Below are 25,558 nucleotides of genomic sequence, written 5' to 3'. Positions count from 1 at the left end.
CAGCAAAACTTTCTCTAGTATGCTCACTCCAAAGTCATTAAAATGCAACACAATTATGCCTGTATAATTTCATTCTTCCCTCAGACATGCCATACATCCACAAACTGCACTCCCTTCTCCTTACTCAGTATACCATTCATGATTTTGGCTCTCCATCGCAACTCATTATCATTATATCTTGGTAACACACTGACAAATTTTCCTATTACACTTATCTTTCACTCTTTTGAATAGTTAATCTCCTGATATTCATTCTCATATCCTCCTTATGTCCATTTAGATCATTCATCCCCACAATCACGACTAACCCTCTTGCTCGTTTCTTCTTAATGTCCAACGCCTTAATTAACCTACTCAAGGCCCATGACAAGGGGTGCCATCCCTGGAAGTTACAAAAGGAAGCCGTGAGAAAGAGGGTGAGGAGTGGTTTCTTTGCATGGAGGGTGGTTGAACCATGGAATGCATTGCCTGATAGAGTGGTGAAAGCGAGAACGGTCAATGCAATTAAGGAGTGGTATGATAGACTTTGTGTTTCCTAGGAGGGACCTCCGTCTATGAGTCTGAATAGACTTGTGTTTCTTAGAAAGGACCTCCCACGATGAGTCTTTTGATTCCATGGAGGTCTGAATAATAATAATAATTCTCCCATCTAGACAGCAGACCTTATGGACTCCTTCAGTAACTAGTCTTCTAATTATGGAGTGTCCATATACTGCTATCCTGGAATCACTTGTCACCTCTTTAACTCTTTTTTTCTTTCATTCTGTTCTCTTGCACACTCTCATTAATTTCCACTAAATGTTTAACATCACTCCACATATTCCTCATTTCATTTTTCATTTCGATAACTGTTTCATTAAATCTTGCATTTCGAGAATTTCACTATCACTCCCGCAGTCTCGCTACCTCTCATTCTGCCACACCTTACTTCTGCTTCCTCAGACATACTTTCTTTCACTTACTCCCTTATCGCTAACTTTTGCTTCTACATTCTTTCACTCCCTCAGTTTCTCTAGCTTTTGTTTCATTTCCGTTTCTTTCATGTACACCATCTTCTATCTTTTCAGTCAGTTTTGCATTCTTTGCCTCATGGTCTAATACTTCCAACAAATCCATACTTTCATCTCTCCACGAACACATCCCTTACACTCCACCATGCATAAATCGCGACATCAAATTGTTTTCAAAAAGTCTATGTCATTAATGCCATTTAATTTCTGTGGCACTCACCTACTCACACAGGTCGACGTCTGTGTGGTTGACCCTGTGACCGCCATTGTGCTATACTTAAAAAAAGGCAATATCAACTAATAAATCAGGTAGAATTCATGCTAAAAATCCTGCAGACATACTTTGTTATCAAAAATAAATAGTACAACTCTAAAATTCATGAAATATTGCCAATTATTATTCAAAATAGCACTTATCTTTCTGTAGCTCTTTCTAACTACACAACTTGCAGCCCTCTTTTTATAATATAATGTTTTTGATTTGAGTCTATTAGTGTAACAGTTTAAAACCTAGAATTTTAACAACTGTCCATGATTAGGAAACCAATGTTCATAGCACATAGTGTTGTATTTGAATTTCTATTATTCATTCTTTTACATTAAGATAGTTTGACACAATCCAAAGTATTTGTATTTATATTATAAGTTATTAATGTGTTTTCACTGAAGATATATATATTTTGTTATATTTTCAATGGATTTTTCCATGATTGTCTCTCTATCAAAAGATGATTTGTTATAGTAGGATTACTACAGTGAATTTCCTATGATACAGCATGAGTGCTACAGAAATTTATCTAGAACTTTTTGGTAGTTTGTTATACTAAGAGTTTATTGTAATTCCTGGAGCAGTGCTTTCAAATATAACTAACTACTTCTGAAATGCAATTCAGACATTTACGTATTTATTTAATTATATGATGGAAAACTGCATATGCTTTTTCTTTAATGATGAAAAAACACTAAAGGAACAGCTTCTTGTTATAGTAGAAAACTTGCTATAATAATAATAAAGCATTGTGACATGGGACATTCTGGGAGTCTGTTATAGTGAGTGAACTGATGGTATCTGGTACTATTAGAGTTGGTTGCACTCCAATTTAATTGTATCTATAACATCATAACTGGAGGAAGCAATCAGAGTCTGTAAAATGTATGTGCATGAGTGCAAAAGACCAGCTTTTTTGCATTTTATTATGCAAGGCAGACAACAAAAAAGACATAAGACGTGTTTTATCGCAAGACAAACAATCTAACATACACTGATTGGATAGGCTATCAAGGATCACAGACATCACAAAAAGACAATGGACGAGTACATAATGTAATTCTAAAACTGAACAGGAGATTAAACAAATGAATAATTGAATAATGTTAAGATTAGAAAAATAAAAAACAGAAGACAGGTTTCCAAATATCAAGGGATGGACGAGTTTATGATATTCTTGTGTAATACAATAAATTGCTATCACTTGTAAATCATAATATTAGGTTATTTATTAGTATTTTAGACCTGTTTGTATGACTATGTGAAGACAAATCCTCCCATGGTGTAATGTTGCAACTTGTAATTCTGCATGCTACACCATAACTTCGATCTAGTTTTTGCAAAAAATGCCTTGCAACATTTTCAGCCGACTTTCTGTTGTCTTGTGCCCTTTGCAAAAGGGATGTAACTTCTTCATGATCATCAGTCTTCGATCCTCGGACTATATAAGAAAAATAATGATGATAAAATATTAATATCAAATAAGAATACAGAGATTAAAATTCATTTTAATACACAACTATATATTCTATTAATTATTAATATTATGCAGGTATCTCTATATGCTCCTTCTTGCATCTCTCCCAAGCTCTTCAAGGAAGACTAAGGGTTTGTCAGATAAGTGTCAATGTGCTGACAGTAAAAAGAAAACACGATTGAAATCTGATGCCAAAGAACAAGAGAAAAGACTCATGCCGGCTCGAACGTTGCCTGGTCAAACAGGGTTGGATCGAAAAATCAATTACTGAAAACGAAGACAAATCAAACTCAGGCCTGTAAAAGATGGAATATCAATTGGTACATAGAATGTCCATACACTCTGGGCAACTGAAAAATTGCAGTTGCTTGAAGAAGAAATGAAGAGATACGGATGTGATATATTGGGTATTTCAGAAATGAGATGGACATTGTCAGGAGAATCAAATGGTTGAAGAGTTCTCCGTCAGGAAATGAATGTAAGCATGAAGCAGGAGTAGGTTTCCTGCTAAGTAACAAGGCCTGTCAGGTAATGATAGGATACAAACCAGTTAGTGAAAGAACAATGATTGCAAGATTTAGTGCCCAACCATTTAATATCACGACCATTCAAATATATGCGCCCACTGCAGATAGTGCAGATGAAAACACTGACAGATTTTACAGGGATCTACAACTAGAAATTGATGAGGTGCCGAAGCAGGATATACTCATCATTGGAGGAGACTGGAATGCAAAGATTAGCAAAAATAACACAGGATGGGAAAATTTAGATATGGAGAAAACAAATGAACGTGGAGAAATGCTTCTGGGATTTGCCACGGATAACAACCTCATGATCTGCAATACCCAATTCCAACAAAAAGATTGTCGTAAATGGACATGGCGCTCCTTCGATTGCAAACACAGGAATATGATCAATCTGACATTAATAGAACCAGAAATGGAGAACCTCAGTTCAAGAGTGCAGATCATTCCAAGGGGCTAATGTTGATTCAGACCACAGCTCAGTGATTGCGAAAGACTAAAACTGAAACAGAAGCACAAAGGATAGTTCCAAAAAGCTACAGACATCTCAAAACTAAATGAAAACAGGCTAAAAACAGCATATCAGAACATACTGGAAACTAAGCTTAAGACCCCAAGTGAAAAACAAAATATAACTACAAGAGCAGAACGACTGACTACAGTGCTAAAAAAAGCAATAGAGGAAGTAATTCCTGAAAGAGAAAAGATCAACAAGAAATGGGTAACTCAGGAAACCCTAAAATTGGTACAAGAGAAAAGATAACTGAAACTTAAAAGAGATAATTCAGAGGCAGCAGATGATCATACCGTCAAAAATGCAATGAAGTACAGAGAGCAGCAAGATCTGATAAAGCCAAATGATTGGAGGACCAGTGCAATGACATTGAACAGTACTACAGAGAACACAAAACTAGAGAGGTCTACAAACTTATAGGAAATGTCAATAGGAAATGGCAAATAAGATCAGTAGCAGTCAAAGTGAAGATAGTAAAGTATTGATGGACAAGACCGAAATCATACACAGATGGATAAGATATTGTAGCGAATGATATAAAAATCAACTAAATAATACTGCAACAAAAGTAATCAAAGAACTAAAAGTAATCTCTCCACCAGCAGAGATCTTTGGAAATGACATCTTAGAAGAGGAGGTGAATAAGGCTATAAAACATCTCAAGAACAACAAGAGTCCTGGAGATGACAACATAATAGGCGAGATGCTAAAATATGGGGGAGAATCAGTTCCAAAAGAAATGCATAAGCTATGTAATGAAATATGGAGATCAGGGTATGCCCCTGAAGAATGGAAAAAATCGCTCTTGGTAGTTGTTCTTCATAAGAAAGACAGTGCGTTAGAATGTACTAATTACAGAACTGTTGCATTAACGAGTCATCTTGGCAAAGTGCTGATGAAAATACTAACAGAACGCCTGAAGGGTCATATGGAGGCACATCTTCCTGATGAGCAAGCCGGATTTCAAAAAGATCAAAGTGCAGTGCAACAAATACTCGCACTACTAATAGCAGAGAAAGCTCGAAGAAAGAACAAAAAGATATACTGCCATTTCGTGGACTTCCAAAAAGCATTTGATAATATTGACCAAAATATAGCATTGGCTGTCTTGGAATCCTATGGTGTGAAAAATAAATTGATCCGCCTGCTGAAAGATATAAACAGCCAAGCACAAGCAAAAATCAGGATAGCAGGTGTGACTGGAGATTAGTTTGCCACTAGTCAAAGCACAAGGGTACCCAATATCACTAATCATCTTTATCACACATCTGGGAAGAAACACTAGATAAGATTAAAGAGAAGGTGGAGGCATTTCAATAAATGGCATGAAAATAAACTACCTCTGCTTTGCAGATGACATTGTCCTGATTGAAGAAGATGTAGCAAGGCTGGCACAGACATTGCAACCACTATCACAGAAGGAAAAAGATATGGACTAAATGTCAGCTTTGAAAAAACTAAAACAATGATATTTGGACAACAGGAGTTACTGAACAGAGTTACCATAGACAGATTTCAACTGGAAAATGTGGAATACTTCACATATCTTGGATGCCACATGAAGCATGACTTGGACCCCAAAAAAGAGATAAAAAATTAGAATAGCCAGAGCAACAACTATTTTAAAAGCCATGGACAAAATATGGAAGAGCCGAGCTATAAAGATGCAAACTAAACTGCGCATTGTAGAAACCTGTATCTTAAGCAGCATGCTCTATGGATGTGAGGCCTGGGTACTCCTGAGAGAATCTGAAAGGAGGATATTAGCATTTGAGAGGAAGTGCTACAGAAAGATCTTGAGAATAAGCTGTATCCAGAAAGTGAACAATGAGGAAATCTACAAACGAATACAACCAAAAGAAAACCTAATCCAGAAATAATCTAAAGGAAACTATGTCTCTTTGGCCATATGTGCAGAATGAATGATGAGAGGAAAATAAAAGTGCTGCTGTTTGGGATGATTGAAGGACAGAGAATGGGGCAATGACTTTGTCAAATGGTGCAGAGTCATCTTGCACAAAATAGAATGCAATGGAAGAATCATATCAAGATCGCATTAGACACCTTTGGGCATTGGACCCATGGTTGGTGATGATCTCCATAGTCAGAAGACTCATTGAAGAAGAAACACACTAACCTTTCTGTTCACAATACTTATCGCACCTCTCTTTAAAACTCATTCAATGTCTGGGCACTCACAAATAATTATGGCAATTTCCATCTGTACACCCCTCTCCAAACAAAAAATCTAGTCTTCACATCTTTGCTAACCACACTTTTACACAACATCAAGGAGTTTCTCTCTCAATTCGTCATGTATTGAAAAATATCCTTTGAGTCAATCTTATACACAGTAGGTAACCTTTGATATACAGTAGGTAACCTTTTCAACCCAAAGTGCAAAAGTACATTTTGCAACAGTCAATTGACAACCATTATCTTTTGCCCACAATGTCATTTTATTTAAATCATCCTGCAGGATGTCTACATCACCTTTATCAACTATTGCCCTCTGCAGTTTTGCATCATCAGCAATCAACTGAATATCACCTCCTTAAATTCCCTATATCATTAATATACAAATTAAAGAGGAGCTGCCCTAGTACAGAACCCTGAAGCCATTTTCCTCATCTAATTCTGCTGTCATGCCATTATAAAATGCAAGTAAATTACTAAGGCCAGAACCTACTTTTAACAAGTCATTCTTACTCACCACAGATTATAGTAGTCCTGTCCATCCACTGTTGGATTTTACCTGTGACCAAATTTTACAATACTTGAACAACCACATCTGAGATATTAAGTGGTCTGTAATTTGCTACTTCTGTCTTGAAGCCTTGATTCCACTCCACTATACACCACCCTCTGATGTCCATCAACCATCCCTCTATCCATGCCAACAACCTCATATCCATTTCCATATGCTCCAACTTACAGAATAATTTCCATGTGGTATTCTGTCAAATGACTGTGCAAAGTCATTTGACAGAATACACATGGTGTAGCCATTTTCTTTATCCAGTTCTTCTGTCGTCATATTATAAAATGTACATAAATTATTGAAGCAGCACCTCCCTTTTACAAAGCCATACTGGGCCCCTATAGGGTGTCATATTCCTATATACCCATTCCTGAATTTTACTTTTAACCAACTTTTCTAATATGTTAACCACTACTCCAGAGATACTAAGTTGTCTGTAATTTGCTACTTCAGCTTTGAGCCAACTTTATACAATGGAATTCTTTTACCCTCTTTCCACTCCCTTGGAACCTTGCCTGAGCTAAATTTAGATTAAACAACTTTGCCAGAGGTACTGCCAGTTCACTTGTACATTCTTGTAGCACAAGAGTTGACATACCATCACGGTCCAATGCTGTATTCAAATTGATATTTTTCAATATACTGAAGTACCTCCAGTTCATAAGTCATCACCTAGATGATATGCCCTTGCAAAGTGTTCACTTAGTAATTGAACCATTTCTTCTGTTTCTGTCACTTTCCTGCTATCAGCACTGAGTAAAGTTATCTTTCAACACTCATTCTTTCTCTTACTTGCTACATAAAAAACTCATTTAGATTTACTTTGGTCTACTTAGCTAATTTTCTCTCAAAATCAGATTTAGCCTTCCACACCATATTTGTTACCCTTTTTGCTTGTATTTTATACTGCTCATGAGCATGCTGATCAGCTTGTTGTTTATATTCCTTTTGCAATGCTTTCTTTTTTTTTGAAGCTCCTGCATTATATTGCTACTCATCCACTTAATCTCTGCTCAATTTATCCTCCTGACCCTGGGTATGCAGAATGATACTGCCTAACTAAAACAATCCCTGACAGCTTCCCATGCACTAATGACATTCATTCCATGTAGTTTCTTATGCCTGGAACCAATCTATGTTGCATGCTAAGTTTGTCATAATGTCCAGCTTTGTAGTTCTACATAAGCCCTTTATTGACTGAAAATTCCACATGCTGAGTAACCGCCCTGTACAAAATAGATCTGATACTATTACCTCTGTTTGGCCTGAACCCAGCTTGTTCTTCTCCAAACTTCTCCACAATTTTTTCTTATCTTTTTCTCAAGAATACTTGCATAAATCTTATAAGGAACACTCAGTAGAGAAACTCCTTTGTAATTCTCAGATTCACCTTTATTCTCTTATTTTTTTATATATATATGGGTACTATGAAATGCTCTACTCCAATCATCTGGAACTCAAACCTCTGACCAGGCTTTCTGAATTATGTAGTTACATTGCATAATTCAGAAAGCCCGGAAAACTTTTACTAAAGAACTAAAATACTGAAGAACTTTTAAACCCCCATATTTTAGCGCTTGTGGTCAAATATCATCTATTTCAGCTTCATTTCCTCATTTCAGGTTTGTGATACCTTTTTCTACTTCAAGTACAGATATATATTCCAAATCACATTCAGCTGAGTGTTTTCTACCACCATGCTGTCAGTGTTTGTTTCATTTAGCAATCTTTCAAAGTAATTACTCCATATATCATAGATAATGGAAAATTATGGAGACAACTACCACGTTAGAGCAAAACTTTAGTTTAATATAAACCAAAATGAACACTCGACATTTCGACCTTCATATCAAGGTCATCATCTGGAGCATACACATATATACAGAGAAACAAGCTGCACTACAATTTACATGGTTTGCTAAAGTTACTGACCAACCGTTACAATAATTATTGGCCTGACCTCTGGTGAAAAAAATTTACTATCATCAAAGCTAGAGTCCTATTATTATTATCTATTAGGTTACAAGATTAAATTGGTCTGGAGAGCAACATGTTTATTTATTTATATATATATATATATATATATATACAGTCATACCCCGAAGTTGCGTGGTAGGTGGGACCAACAAAAAGTGCGTAAGTCGAATTCGTGTAACTCTGGTATAATTTTGCATACAAACATACAAAAGTTTAGTTAATTGGGACCAAAAGTTTACAAAAACACCTATATTTTTTAAGAAATATATTTATAATTGTAGTTTTTCGTACATAAAAAAAAAAGAAAGTTATTTCGATGTCAATGGTTTCATAAAATCTAATAGATTTGTCTGACGGCATAATGTCTTTTTCTTGTCACACAAAATTTCTTCATAGCAAGCTAATGATTTTTTTTATTCCTTACCTTGAATGCTACAATTCGTTCCTCATTAGAATCTATGTCCTCCAAAATCTGTAAACCTTTCTTTTATGATTGTTCTTACTGTGGATTCCTGTAGATCAAACTTCTTTGCTAGCTCACAAATTTTCATTCCGCCTTCAAAATCCTTAATAATGTTGAGTTTTGTTTCCAAAGAAGATGTTTTTCTTTTCTTGCTAGCTGTAGAAGAATCGGACTTGCTTCCTTTGGACGTTTGTGATAAATTTTTTATCAAGAACATAACATTAAACAATCGCAAGGTTTGTAAACTATAAAAATCGTGTATGAATGGAGAATGTGCGAAACACGTCAGTGCTTGTTCATAGCATGTGCAACACTGGCGAATGCGGCCGGCGCCAGAAAGATACGACTAGTGGTGAGGCGCGAAGGGAATACGTACATATATGAAACCGCATAACTCTGGATTCGTATAAGGTGGGGTAGCGTAGGTCGGGGTATGACTGTATATATGTATATGTATATGTGTATATGTATATATATATATATATATATATATATATATAACTATGTGATTATACATATAAATTTCAACCAATTGGTATGGAATAGTTTCCAATAAAAGCTGAAAATTCCTTAAAGTCCTAAAGTATGCTAGATACTAAGTAGGCTGAATATGTGATATCCAAATTCTTGGAATTTTTATGCCACCATTATTGTTGAGATCAGGGTGATCAGACTTTCACAGACTTCTTTAAATTTTCTTTCATACCAGGTTTTTGTATGGTGTAAAGAGCAGGTACTTTTCCAATCAATTTGGTGTAGCGTGTTGAGAGCGTGATCTGAGGGCCTGCTTCACCAAAATTGTTATATTTAATGTCTTTTGTGTTCTTTTTTTTTTATGTATAGGGATTGTACATCCAGTTTCACCAATATAAGGTAAGTTACAGGTGCAGTAGATGCAATAAACTCCAGGATGTGCCAATGGAAGGAGAGGATCCTCAGAGGAGTTGAATACGTTTTTTTAATTTTATAGGTGGTTTAAAAGTGGCACTGATATTATAATGGTGTAGGATTCTATTGATTTTTTCTGATAACCCTTTAATGTATGGGATGGCTATGGTTTTACTGCAATCTATATTCTTTTTTGATGAAGTTTTATGAAGAACTTTATTAATAGTATTTTTGTTATAGCCATTATTTATAAATGTGTTGCTAATAATCTTTAATTCTTGTTTACGAGCTTGTTGATTAGAGCAAATTGTTATAGCTCTGTTTTTAAGGGTGTTAATGACTCCAAATTTTTGCGATGGGTGGTGATATTAGTTAGCATGTATATATTGGCCAGTATGTGCCGGTTTGTGGTAAACTGTGAAGGATAGAATGCCCGAGGGAAGATGTGTGACTAGTGTATCCAGGAATGGGAGTGAGTTCCGATTTTCAATTTCGATAGTAAATTATATGCATTCATGTTGTTTGCTCAGGTGGCTAAGGAACGTATTTAATGTTTGTCGACCGTGTGGCCAAATAACGAAAACATCATCAACATATCTAAGCTACACTGTATAGAGTAAAGGAATCAAGAGCACTTTGCTCAAAAGATTCTATATAAAAGTTAGCAATTGAGGAGGGGATATTAGTTAGAAGTGAGCCCATGACTGTACCTTCTTTTTGTAGGTAAAATTTATTTTGCCACAATAAGTAATCAGAACGTAGTACGTGGACAAAGAGGGCCGTAATGGCGGAAATTTGTTCTGCAGGAGAATTGTGTCACTGATTGAAACATTTGTGAAAAGGGCAGAAATGTCAAAACTGACTAATAAATCATCTTTGCCAAGTGTTATGTTTTTAATTTTGTTTATAAAGTGTTGTGTGTTCTTTATATAGGAGGGAGAATGACCTACCAGCTCCTTGAGTAATTTCTTGGCGAGGTGATAATTAGGGCTGTCTATTCCTTCAACTATTTGTCGAAGTGGAACGTTTTATTTGTGTACTTTAGGAACACCATATATTCTGGGAGAATAGGCGTAATGGGGTATAAGTTTTTTAACAGTGTCTGACGTACTGAAGTGATGGACTTAAGTAATTTCTCAGTTTTTTTCTTTATTCTGGTAGTTGGATTATCCATAACTTACCTTATATTGGTGAAACTGGATGTACAATCCCTATACGTACAAAAGAACACAAAAGACACATTAAATATAACAATTTTGGTAAAGCAGGCCTCTCAGATCACGTTCTCAACATCCTACACCAAATTGATTGGAAAAGTACCTGCTCTTTACATCATACAAAAACCTGATATGAAAGAAAATTTAAAGAAACCTGTGAAATTCTGATTAACCACCCTAATCTGAACAATAACGGTGGCATAAAAATTCCAAGAATTTGGATGGCACATAATCAGCCTACTTAGTATCTAGCATACTTCAGGACTTTAAGCAATTTTCAGTTTTTATTGGAAACAATTTCATACCAATTGGTTGAAATTTATATGTATAATCACATAGCTTTATATATATATACACACACAGTAAAATCCCATTTTTACGTTCCTGCAATTTAAGTTTTCCTGCCATTTATGTCATTTTCCGTTGGTCCCGTCTTAAGGCCTATTCTTACGATATATTGTTTTCCCACCATTAACAACTTGATGTGGACGTTATTTCCCGTGATTTGGGGTTTTTTCTTGGGTGGCAACACTGATTTTCAAATCGATTTCCTCTCACTGAAATCGATTTCTGTGGAAATCTGCACATTTCTGTTCCCAGATGGTGTTGCTTTTGGCTGTAGTTTCATTTCTGCCATCACGGTGACTTGCACATTTGCAGCAGTGATGTAGTGATGAGCAATACCGTGATATTGCAGAATTTCTGCTACATAATTTAGCATCTGATAGTTGCTTTCAAGTTGCAGTGGTGGATGATCCATGTTAGTAACATGGAGATAAAAGACAGAAAATGTATTTTGTAGAAGAAAAGATGGCAATTCTGCGACGTAGATTGGCATGCTGGAACACGTGTGCAATTAGCAAAAGATCTTGGACTTTCCGTGTCCACTTTGAACATGATAGTAAACAACGGGTCAAGCATTGAACTCAATGCAAAGAAATCTGGCGCTATGTCAAAAAAACAAAAATAAATATATCCGGACATTGACATATGATGAATTGGATAAACTTATGGTGGAGTGGTCCGATTTTACAAGAGCGTCGGATATTCCAGTCAATGGTACTATACTCCGAGCGAAAGCCCTTGAATTTGCTGCGAGGTTGGGGATTAATGATTTACTGCATCAAATGGATGGATTGAACGTTTCAACACTCGTCACAATATTGTGTATAATCAAGTGTGTGGAGAAAGTAAGTGTTGAAGGGAAACTTAAACCAGTGGAAACATCAACTAAAGACTATTATTCAGGACTATTCAATGTTGAAGAAAATGGGCTCTTTTATAAAGCATTCTGCCAAGTAAAACATTGTGTTTTAAAGGAGAGAAGTGTTGTGGTGGAAAACTCAACAAGCAGAGGGTAACTGTTTTGCTCATGGTCAATGCTGATGGATCAGAAAAATTACCTTCACTGGTAATTGGTAAATTTAAAAAGCCAAGGTGTTTTAAGAACGTGAAAAATCTGCCTACTAAGTATGATGCCAACAGCATCTTCACATTCACCATGCATGCTCTGGATGCAAAAATGGGGGCAAATCACTGCAAAATACCACTACTGCTAGACAAATGTACTGCACACCCTGAAGATCTGCAGCTCAGAAACATTAGATTAGTGTTCTTTGCCCTAATTGTACAAGTGAGCTTCAGCCATTAGATCTGGGCATCATCCATGCATTTAAATGAAAATATAGAAAAATGCTTGTTGAAAAAGCTGTGTTTATGGATGATAATGGTATGGACCCAAAACAAATGACCATATCAATCCTTGATGCATGCATTATGTAGTAAAGTATGGTTGCATGTTACTCCTGCAACTGTTTCCAGAAGGCAGGAGTTACGTTTGTGGAAGAGGAGGAACAACTACAGGAAGAAGAAGATATGTCATAGCCCAACAACTGGTATGTGATGGATGAGTCTTCCTCATTTCAAGACTATGTTGATGATCACATCAATGGTACCAAGTGTAGAAGACATCCTTTCCAACCACCTTGGTGAAGAAGACTGATCAAGAATCTACCGTCCCTACTAGTAAAGAAGCAATGGAAGCTATCTTTGTTTTGAGGTGGTATATTGCAAGTGCATCATGAGACGATAGGGCATTTAATGCCTTATAGACTGTGGAGAGGCAGGTGGAAATTATAAGAGTGCAGAAAAAGCAAAAACAATTAAGTAATTGTAAATTCGTTTATTTTCAGTTATTAAATTTTATAATCTAGTATGTAGTCACATACTAGCAGTAAGTCATCTTTTAGACTTTTTTTTTAATGTTTTTCACATTTCCTGCTATTTACACTTTTTTCCATCAGTCCCCTGGAAAGTGTAAAAAAGTATATATATAAACATGTTGCTCTCCAGCCCAATTTACTTTTGTAACCTAATAGATAATAATAGGACGCTAGCTTTGATGCAGTAAAGGTTTTTTTTTTTTTTTTCCCACCAGAGGTCAGGCCAATAATTGTTGTAATGGTTGGTCAGTAACTTTGGCAACCCATGTAGATTGTAGCACAGCTTGTTTCTCTGTATATATGTGTATGCTCCAGATGATAACCTTGATATGAAGGTTGAAACATCAAGTGTTAATTTTGGTTTATATTAAACTAAAGTTTTGCTTTAACATGGTAGTTGTTTCCATAACGTATTCTGAGTGTAAGCATGAAAGAAAGGACTCCATATATCAAGAATATCTTTATCCTCGGTTTTCACATCTCCTTCATCATCTCTAATTCCTTTTACAGCTGTTTCCTCCATTTCTGAGCTTTTACAATAGCCTCCAAAATATTTTACCACCTTCCTCATATTTATTTTCTATGTTCTTACCAAAGTCTTCTCATGACTTCTGTTCAACTAATTTTACCCAATACTTAGCTTTCTTACATTTTTTCTCCGTATTTCCAAAGAACACAAGCTTAGTTACTTGGCAGAAGCTTTCAATATGCTTTCTTCTTTTTCTTGACTGTGTCGTTCCCTTCCTGAGTCCACCATGGAGTTCTGATTTTTCTATCCTTGCAGATTACCAAACCACATGCCTCTCTGGCTGTATCAAAGTTTTCTTTCAGGTTTGCCATTGAATCTTCAAAGTTTGATTCTTCTTTTCAAATTCTGTTTTCTTGAATAACATTTGTGCATCTGAGACTACAGTTCACATCTGATAGCTATTCAACTTTGTTCATTTCCAAACTTTCTTATATACCCTTCTTTCAATATGAAGTTCAATTTTATCCTGCTTAACAGTAAATGGTGATCACTTCCTATTTCAAATTCTCTGTATACTCTCATGTCCTGAACCAGTGGGAAAACATCACTGTTGATAATAATATAGTCCTTGCTTCTCTCCATATGAATTTGTGGACAATTTTATGTTGGAACATGGAGTTAGTAATAACTAGTACATGTCCTGAGCAGAAATCTAGTGGTACTTATCATTATTATTAGCTTTGCTCTTTTCTTCAAATTTTCCCAAAACATTCTTATGTCTGCTAATCATTTCCTACTACAACAAGGACCAACCTTTCCTTTATCGTGTGTCAGCTGCCTTCTCTAATATCTCAAAAAATTCCTCCACTTTTTCCTTAGTGGAACCTTCTGTGGGACCATAAGCACAAATAAGTCTAATTGTCCAGTTCGTCGTGATATTAGCCCACACCACTACTTGAAATTGCCTGCCATTCATGTAGAGTGATGTGAGCTAATATCAGAACGGGAAACTGGACAATGAGAAGTCCACAATTCCAGCCTTTTCAAATCATTCTGCAAGTATTGCATATCAGCAGAACTCCTGATTATCCTATCTAGCTTTGCATCATCATCAGCAAACAGTATGTTGCATATCAAATCCTTCCTGTAACAGATGATTCCACTGCACAGATTCCTTCAAGTAACTTTCTGCAGGAATTTTTATGGATGTTGCTCCTCTCAAATCAACTTCTCATCCTCTCCTTTCTTTTCACATACTTCTGTTCTTTGGAACACCCTTCCCCATACTACAGAACTTTAGGAAATTATTTTCTTCTCCCTGACTACCTGCTGACAGATTGTCGCTATTATGTTATAGTTTTTGTGACTGCTCGTATATAATTGTATATATCTTGGATATAATTTTTTTATTAAAATAATTAATCATCCACTGCCTATTTTGTTCTTAGGGTATTAATTTATTTACATATTTCATTAAAATGTATGGCACAAGTTAAATAATTATTTTATTTTTAATCAGTCCAATACATGAGAAGTTGTACAACAAGAATCTATCTATTATAGCATGAGTTCATGTAGGGAAGAGGTCACAGATTAAGTGAGATATTTTGGAGAACACACTGTATGAGAAAGACAATTCCAGAATATTCTGTTGAAATTCATCATTTATTCCATTGCCTTTACTCAGATAATTGCAATGAAAGGGAAGTTGGTTCGGTATGTTGAGTCTGAAGGTAAAACGCAAATGAATGTTGAGCAGCTGCTTGGGATAATATACATTTAGAGGAAAGTGGTTGAATGATGGATGCCAGTTCAGTAGAACATGTACTATAGTACATGGCAAAAAGATATATAGCAGAAACAGATCATTCTGGAAAACAATATTTGGAAAAGTTAGTCACTGGGAGAGAGTCACTAGTCAAATTACCCGAACTGCTAGAGTGCATCAAGGATTTAGGTATTTGGTTGTTCTCTGTAAGACATGGTAGATGGTTCCCTCTCTTTCAGCTTCACCACCGACCAGTGTTGGTGTGCCTCAAGGCTCTGTCCCATCAACTACTCTCCTATTCATAAATGACCTACTCACAATAACCACTAATCCCATTCACAGCTGTGCAAATGACAGTACTCTCCACTCATCCTACTCATTTGACAAACATGCAATATTTTGACATCGCAGGCTACAAGGTCATCTAAAATTAGTGCCTTAAACATTGATCTACATACTCCAATGGTGGGGGGGGGGGGTGAGGACAGCCTTGTTATGTTTAATGCCATCAAAGCACAGTCTTGCCTTTTCCCATGCAAAATAGATAGATTCCCAGCTCACTTACCCTTACCCTCAGTAATACACAAATCACCAGACAAGATCAGATTTCTTTGCTTGGACTAATGTTTACCTCCAGTCTTTCCTGGCAAAAAAACATCAACAGTCTCAGCATCTAAGAAACTTGACATTCTCTTCTGTTCAAGAGCTTATTTTATGCCCAACCAACTACACTATATACAAATCCCAAATCCATCCAAATTTTGAATACTGCTCACATGCTTGGGGTGGTGTACCTAAAACGTCCCTTAAAATCCTTGATACCACCCAGAGGCATGCAATTAGGCTCACAGATTGTTCTTTTCTTACAGACTCACTTCAGCTTCTATCTCAAAGGCCTAGTGTTTAAGCAATATCTATTCTACAGGTACTTGCATGGTGTCACTGCTCCAGTGAATATGCAACCATCATTCCTCCACTTTGTGTTGCACCTATTAATACAAGAGCTGCAGATACTCAGCACCCCTTTCCTGTGCGACTGCAAACATGGCTCTTTCTATTCATCCTGTCCACCTGTCCTCCTGAAGAAATATTCCCAAACAACTACAACTTGAAAAAAACATCAATAAACTTCTCTCTTAGTCCTCTTCTGCACCCCACACAGCACTGATGTGCCTATAGGCTCCTTGTATGTATGTATGTATGTATATATATATATATATATTTAGAAAGATATTTAATGACTAAAAAACTGAGAATTAATTAAAAGCTTTAATGATAAAAAAACAATTAGTTTCGGCTTTTTACAGCCTTCATCAGGTATCTTTTTAGGAAGAGGAAACAATAATAAAAACTAAAGATTCTAAAAAACTGAGAAGCACAGATAAATTGCAGTACATAGTTGTGTACTGCAAAAACTAGTTGTGTTTTTTATCATTAAAGCTTTTAATTAATTCTCGGTTTTTTAGTCATTAAATATCTTTCTAAATGTATTAAAGTAACTGAGTCATGAATAAAAACATCAATCTGAATTCCTGTCATAATAATGACAGATTTCTATCATAATGATAATATTAAGGTATTGAAAATATACTGGTTTCCATAAATTAAGGAACAAAGAGAAAAATCTCAATAACCTGGGGAAAACAAAAAAACATGAAAGTCAAGTACATTATGTAAAAGTAACACTGTCTGGTAACATACAAATGAGGTGCTGTCAGTGATATATGCAAATGAGTCACAGCATAAAAGCAACTGTTTTGGCTCCATTTTATGTCTGGAGTGAGAACAAGACATTTTACAATAATAAAATTGTTGGACATGGCTGAAAGACATCATTTAATTTATGAATTCAGGTGGCAAGCCATCATAAAACTAGAGGCTGGGCAGGCAGAGTTAGCTAGATAGGTTGCATGTGAGAGAAAAATGTGGTTCACAGACTGTGGAACCAATTCCAACAATCACAAACACCATCCTGGAGAAACAGTGAAGGAAGGCCATGGTAACAACAGCATTGGGTAACCAATATCTCCAATGATCTACTTGCCGAAACAGTGATACTCCAAATCAGCTGAGATCTGACCATACATTAGCTACAGAACATTGGTATCACCTTGCATTGTGTGCAGAAGACTTCATAAAGGTGGTTATGCTAGGCAACTGGTAGTCTGCCATGCCTATCCCATGCACCAGGAGAGAACATATGCATGAGGGTGTGATAAGGGAGACGTTCATCCTACAAGATGATAGTGCTCGCACTCATCCAGGACTAATACCTTTAAGAAGAGATTATCGTACTTATGGACTAGCCAATAGGTCTTCTGACCTTATATTACAGCTCCTATTAAGCATGTCTGGGATACTCTAGGTCAAGGGTGGCAAAACTTGCTTAACATAAGAGCCACAAGACAGGAACAAATGTTACACACGTTTTTATCATTACACGCACATTTTGTTACAAAAATTTTATATAAATATCAAGAAATACATGCATTTAATAATATTTATTCATGTATGTAGTTTTTAAACTGCTAATTTGTATTAGCTTCAAAAATCACAAAGTACACACACATATATATATATACCAAATGTTTTCAAAATCCTGACTGATCATGGTTTTAACTATACTGAGCATATTTAATATATTGATGAACTATGGAAATATTTAAGAAAAATATGAATGTGCATTTCATTAATATTAAACAAGATCCCCCAAAACAAATAGAAACAGATATTTTTAATGATATTTATTTGTCTTAAGAAATATCTAGTCAGATAGCACCTTACAAAATTATAGTCTTATAATATTTTTATGACAAACAAGCAATGCTTGTTTGTCGTAAAAACATTGCTACAATTATCAGAAGACTTCTACTAGCAATATTTACTCCTAGTAGTGGTCTTGTGATTCTCCATCTTGGCTGCGAGTCATTGAAAATCTGGCTGATATGTTGTCAAGGTTGTAAGAATTAGCTCTGTTGAGTGTTGATTCGTAAGGAATGCACAATGCTTTACTTTACTTTGCAAACTTCATTACAGAGTACAGTGATTCACAGCAGTATGTTGTGCTGAAAATTGAGATGAGTCGTATACTGGTTTTTGTCAGTTTAGGATATTTTATGGAATTTGCTTCCAGAACCTCAATTGTAGACTGGGATTTATGGATCATCTTTAGACCCAGACCCTCCTGCAATTCAATTAGTTCCATTTCCACAGTAGACGATTCAATAATCAGAGGTTTGAGAATTGGACAATCATCACTGATCAACCAAGCACATCAACCATGAATAGATTTACAAAAAATGTGACACTTCAGCTTCTGTTAGTCCTCAAACCTGCCTAGGAAATTATCAAACATTCTTTGTAATTTAAATTTGTATTCTTCCAGTTTGTGGTCTTTTATTCCGATATCAGGGAATGCGTTCACTCTCAATTTTGAGATTGAGAAAGTAACTGAAGTTTCTTGGAAGTATTTTCGCTTGGTTATACTATAAATTAAAGATACCAAGAAATTATATACTTCACTTAATCCTTTATCCAAGTGTAAGCAAACAAGTTTGCGCCTGAACTATTTTCAGGACTGGGCCAACTTGTATAAAGAAACTAATGACTTCACATCACTTGCCTTAGTATCCCATAATGCAAAGCACATCTCCTTGCAGACATGTATAGTGCTATGCATTATGGGAAGGGTCACTACCCAGACCAGTTCTGACCTTTACTGAGGTCTCATCAGTGGGAGCCACACCCAGAAATGATACTAAGGTTGAAGTAATGAAGAATTTTATATACGAGTAGCCAAAAAAGTGTCACACTTTATTATTATAATACTCTGCATTATGCAAGTTGCCCAGTCTTGAAAATGCTTCAGGTGCAAACTTTCTTTGTTTGCTTACGCTTGGATAATGGATATAAATGTATATAATTTCTTGGAATCTTTAATTTATAACTGAAGTTTCTTGACAATATGTCTCTTTCAAACACATTTTATTCTGAAAGCTGAAAATTGTCTTAATAAGATCAAAAACAATCTTATCCTTCATAATGAAGAATTTATGGAAACAAAAATACGCTTTGGAGTCATTACTTTACTTATAATTATGGAAATAGGTCACTTAAGGGTGAAAGCTAAATAACTGGGAGGAAACCTCCACATCACCCTTTCAGAAATGCAGAGAACTGACTGGGGCTTCTGATCTAATGTCCAATCCTCACCTTCATGTGGTGCACACTGTTAGTAGCTACTGGGTACTGAACGAAGAAGGATGGGTTGGCAATTTAGGACTTAACCAAACTGTACTCTCTACTGGCTTAAACCACAAATGCATATGATGTTACAACATGAGATTTCATGCCAGCTGGAGCATTGTCCAGTTAAACAAGGGCCCCCGGCTGTTTTCATCAGGGAACCAGAATGAACAGTAATGGAACAAACTCCAATTCAACATCTAGAAGAAGAAATCCAACATCAGAAGAGCTGAAGATAGAAATCATCAATACGAGGAGTATTAATGGAAAGGAAATCAAACTTGCAGAAGCATTGCAAAAGTACATGGATGTAATTGGCCAAGACAAAGCAGATCAACAAGAGTATTAACAGGAGTCATTCAAAATGTAAAGGCTTATAATTATTTAGCAGTAATGATTACAAAATTTGTTTAAGAGTGTCCCTTATTTTAATACATTGGCTAACATTACTCAAAAAAGGAGTATATATATATATATATATTAGGGCATTATGGGTGAGTATAGAAGGCAATATGGCAGAATAAAAGAGGTGGAAAAAATTTTGTACATACCTTGTTTTTGGTTCTATGATGCCTTCCAATTCCAAGATCTTGTTGAACATTGTTTATAAAAGGGGGGGGGGTGCGTTTTGATACAGGAAATAAGATTGGAAACCCAGGTTACTATTAATAATATATATATATATATTATTTTGTTTAGGACTGCATTTTTTGTGGGAGGAGGGGGGGGATGAAGGGGAAGAATATCCTTATGCAGAAACTGGGACCGGGGTTAACGGGGTGTGGACCGTTTCGGACGTCATCTGACCATTGGAACCTTGTGGGAATGAGTGTAGGGCTATATCAAGGATGCAAGTTGCATCTGCCAAATTAGGGCATTTGTGGTCGCTACATGGCCAGAGGTGTGGCTTTGTAAGTTCTGGATCGTCCAACATTCGGAAATTAGGTAGGGGCAGTGGACATTGATAGAATTTTCATTGCATTTTATGGCAATAGTTTCGGATATTCTAAGCATTGTTTCATTGTCTTGTCTATGATTATGGCCTTGTCGATTTGGGGGGTATGTTTTAGTTCAAGGGCATGAGCTGCAATCTCTGTCTTCCCTGTACTCTGTGTTTTGTTTTTCTTTTTGATGTTGCGATGTTTTTTTGTTCAGATATTCCGGAATGGGAATATTGCAATCCCTGAAGTGCTCTTGTAGTCTAGTCCATAAAGACCTAATTGTAGAGCCAGTGTAAGTGACATCACAGTCTTTTTGACAAGGAAATTTGTAGACTACGTTGTGGTGTTCGAATATTTCTTTGCGAGAGATTTAGTAGGTTTTAGGAGAGTTGCTAATTTTTGGTTCGTGGTGAATACTAGCTTATAGTCCGTGTTTTTGAAAATGAATTTGTAGGCTTTGTATGTGTTTTGAATGTATGGCAATTTGATGACCATACGTGTCGGGAAGTGTTTTGGTAGTATTATTGTTAAGACGGGATTATAGTAGTATAATCCCGTCTTAACAATACTAGCTTATAGTCCGTGTTTTTGAAAATGAATTTGTAGGCTTTGTATGTGTTTTGAATGTATATTTTGATAGTATAATCCCATCAATACTAGCTTATAGTCCGTGTTTTTGAAAATGAATTTGTAGGCTTTGTATGTGTTTTGAATGTATGGCAATTTGATGACCATACGTGTCGGGAAGTGTTTTGGTAGTATTATTGTTAAGACGGGATTTTGCCATATTGTTCGCGTAATTTATTAGATGTGTGGGGTAGTTGTGATTTTTAAAAACCTGTGTTAAATACTTTAGTTCCGTGCTAAGATAATTGCTGTTGGTTGAGAATTTGTAAGCATTGATAAATTGTGATAGGATGACTGATTTTTTGATGGAATATGGGTGGTATGAATTGAAATGGAGGTAGTTTCCGATATGTGTGGGTTTGTGGAATATCTTTGTAGCTATCCTGTTATGGATAGCTACAGATACGTAGACGATATTCTATGCATTGGCAAATGCATCTCTGCCTTACAAACATCCCTCAACGATTATAGCAACAGACTACAATTCACCATGGAAACAGAACAGAACAAATCCATCATTTCTTAAACCTGACTTTAATCAGAAGCCATAACAGGACAGATACGAAGATATTCCACAAACCCACACATATCGGAAACTACCTCCATTTCAATTCATACCACCCATATTCCGTCAAAAAATCAGTCATCCTATCATAATTTATCAATGCTTACAAATTCTCAACCAACAGCAATTATCTTAACACGGAACTAAAGTATTTAACACAGGTTTTTAAAAATCGCAACTACCCCACACATCTAATAAATTACACGAACAATATGGCAAAATCCCGTCTTAACAATAATACTACCAAAACAGCCTTCCCGACACGTATGGTCATCAAATTGCCATACATCCAAAACACATACAAAGCCTACAAATACATTTTCAAAAACATGGACTATAAGCTAGTATTCACCACGAACCAAAAATTAGCAACTCTCCTAAAACCTACTAAATCTCTCACTCACAAAGAAATATTCGAACACCACAACGTAGTCTACAAATTTCCTTGTCAAAAAGACTGTGACATCACCTACACTGGCTCTGCAATTAGGTCTTTATGGACTAGACTACAAGAGCACTTCAGGGATTGCAATATTCCCATTCTGGAATATCTGAACACAAAAAAACATCGCAACATCAAAAAGAAAAACAAAACACAGAGTACAGGGAAGACAGAGATTGCAGTTCACGCCCGTGAACTAAAACATACCCCCCCAAATCGACAAGGCCATAATCATAGACAAACAAGACAACGAAACGATGCTTAGAATATCCGAAACTATTGCCATAAAATGGGATGAAAATTCTATCAACGTCCACCGCCCCTACCTAATTTCCGAATGGTGGACGATCCAGAACTTACAAATTAAACCACACCTCCGGCCATGTAGCGACCACAATGCCCTAATTTTGGCAGATGAAACTTGCAGCCTTGACATAGCCCTACACTCATTCCCACAAGGTTCCGATGACGGTCAGATGACGTCCGAAATGGTCTACACCCCGTTAACCCGTCCCAGTTTCCACATAAGGATATTCTTCCCCTTTGTTTCCCCCCCCTCCCCCCACAAAAAATGCGGCCCTAAACAAAATAATGTATATATTTATATATATATTATTAATAGTAACCCGGGTTTCCAATCTTATTTCCCCGCATCAAAACGCACCCCCAGATGTCATCCGCTCATCATTTTCAAGTCAAAGATAGAATCTTTTCTCCAAGAAAAGTAATAATAGGCTCCAACAGATCCACAAACCTACTTAAGACACTGCTGATTGACAGCCACTTCATAATGCAGTAGAAAGAGATATCACTGGGTTTATCTTCAATCTCAAATTGAATAAAATTTTTGAATTATTCATGGATCTTTCCATTTAAACATATGAAATGGACAATTTCAAGAACAGATTTCATAACATCTTCATACTTGAAGTGTCTGGATGCCAGGTGTTCACAATCAATAATGCAATGAACAGGGAGGAACAGTAAAAAGCTGGGATCACTTTTCTTAAGTGCAATTAATCCTATATTTTTGTCTACTAATGCAAATGCTTCAGCTATTGCAACACTGAGTTTATAGAGTGGAACATCAGTATTTGTTAAGGTTTTGTCAAGTGCATTTTTAATGTCAACACCATGAGTTTTTATATATATATATATATATATATATATATATATATATATATATATATATATATATATATATATATATATATTATTATTATTATGTGACACCTCCAGGGAGTCCAAAGACTCATTGAGGGAGAGTGTGTGTCAAGTCCAACATCTCTTCGTTCTTAGTTATATCAGAGGAAGCATAATAAATAAATACTGCCAGTTTTGGGTTGTCTCGTATGTCTGTTGATTTGTCAAGAGCTAAGCTGAATGCAAGGGAATTCCTTAAATCGTTTTGCATTTTGCCTGCAACATCAGCACTGATCTGGCAGATACGCCTCTCTGTAGTGTGGCATTAAGATCATATTTGTGCTATTAGTCACTGAAGTTTTGTGTTATTTGGATCTAACACTGCAACAACTTCAGTTATATTCTTCTTAACAAATTTGCCACCAGAATATGAGCGTTTAACACAAGCAATATTATATTCCATGTTATAACAAAACTAGCTTCAGTTGCTGTATCAGCTAAATTACTGAACATTGTCAACAGTGTCTGGTAGATATTTATTGATGATTTTAACACAGTTAATTTGTATTCCATAATTCTGATTTAGGTAGATAACCAGACGAAAAGTTTTTGTGATTTGTTCATACTCAAGTTCAAGGCTTTGTAATGACTGAGTGACACATTGCAGATAAGACAAAAGGTTTTCCTCCTTTAAAGGTGAATGCAAAATCTTCCTCCCACTCCTGGTTAAAATTTTTGTTTCCATCTTCATACTTTCGCTTCTTACATTTTGATGATGCCATCTTCCTTCACAAAATTTTCATAAAAACTAAAGTGAAGAGAAACAGTGAGCTCCAACATTGCACATGTTGGAGCTCACTGTACAACCAAACTCTACAGCAGCAAGCATCACATTAACACTCTGCTAGTGTTAATGTGATACTTGCAACACAGTCACAATCATGCGATTGCAAGCCAAGTCCACTAAAACTAATATTGTTAGCACTGACTTGTATGATTACTGATTCTGTAGCACAATTCCTCCGTAATCCTTGCTGATCTGAAATTTCTTTAATTCCTGCAGCATTAAAATTACCATTTAAATTCTTAAAAATGTTTACTTACCATAAACATTAAATTTACATTTTAATCCAGTGCATTCTCAGTTTATACAAGGTAAATAATTATAAGGCTTGATATTTTCTTTATTAATTGTGATGCAAAAAGGAGTTCAGCCAACATATTTCTGCAAGCTGCACATTATATGACAAAGTCACATGTGGGTTGTAAGCCATGGTTTGGCTACCCCTGCTCTAGGTGCAGCTCTCAACTCTCTCCCAAAATTCTTAAGGGACTTAAAACGTTATTACCAACTGAGCTCCTGGACACCATTATAAACAGTATGAAACATCAATATGTGAGCACTATTGCTGTAAGGAGTTCTTCCTTTCAGCCATTTTCAGTCCACTGCTGAACAAAGGCCTCCTCCAGCTCTTCCCATCTTTCTCTGTTCTTGGCTAGAGTTGACCAATTTTTTCCAACAAATTTTGACAGTTCATCATCCCATCTTCTTTTAGGATGTCCTTGGCTTTGTTTCCCTTCTTTTGGAATCCACTTTGTTAGTATGGTGGTCCTTCGCTTGTCTTCTCTTCTGGATAGATGTCTGGCCATTTCCATTTTAGTCGCTTCTGGTAAAGAACGATGTCTGTGATACGAGCCCGGCTTCTTATCCAGGAGTTTAATTTCTTATCTTTTAATGTGATGCCTAGCATCAACCTTTCCATTTTTCTTTGAGTTGTTGCTAGTTCATTTGTCAGTACTTCTGTCAAAGACCAAGTTTCACAACTATATGTAATGAATGGAAGAATAAACTGGTTATATGTCTGCCTTTTTAAACAGCGTGGGACAACCTTGTTTTGAAAAATACTTTTTAGTTTTCCAAATGCATTTCATGCCAGCTGAACTCTTCTATTTATGTCCTTTTGGAGTCCACTGTTTAGATCAACAAGATGACCTAAGTGTGTGTATGAAGAGACTCTTTCTAAGAAATAGTTT

The 25,558-nt window shown here is 36.0% G+C and overlaps 1 protein-coding gene across 3 annotated transcripts in view; it reads right to left on the bottom strand.

Annotated features, from left to right (window-relative positions):
- Window positions 1-25,558, bottom strand: part of LOC150101280 (colorectal mutant cancer protein) — a 499,737-nt gene that overhangs the window by 117,035 nt on the left and 357,144 nt on the right. For all 3 annotated transcript variants that reach the window (XM_090400857.1, XM_090400859.1, XM_090400858.1), the window contains one exon: window positions 2,524-2,719. In XM_090400857.1, the coding sequence (XP_090256983.1) occupies window positions 2,524-2,719 (196 nt within the window). The remainder of the gene's footprint in view (window positions 1-2,523; window positions 2,720-25,558) is intronic.

The sequence above is a fragment of the Typopeltis vanoorti genome, chromosome 11 (genome assembly GCF_054136105.1).
Source record: "Typopeltis vanoorti isolate ZY-2024b chromosome 11, IOZ_Tvanoo_1.0, whole genome shotgun sequence".
NCBI lineage: Eukaryota > Metazoa > Arthropoda > Arachnida > Uropygi > Thelyphonidae > Typopeltis > Typopeltis vanoorti.
This window is presented reverse-complemented; position numbering and strand designations above follow the sequence as displayed.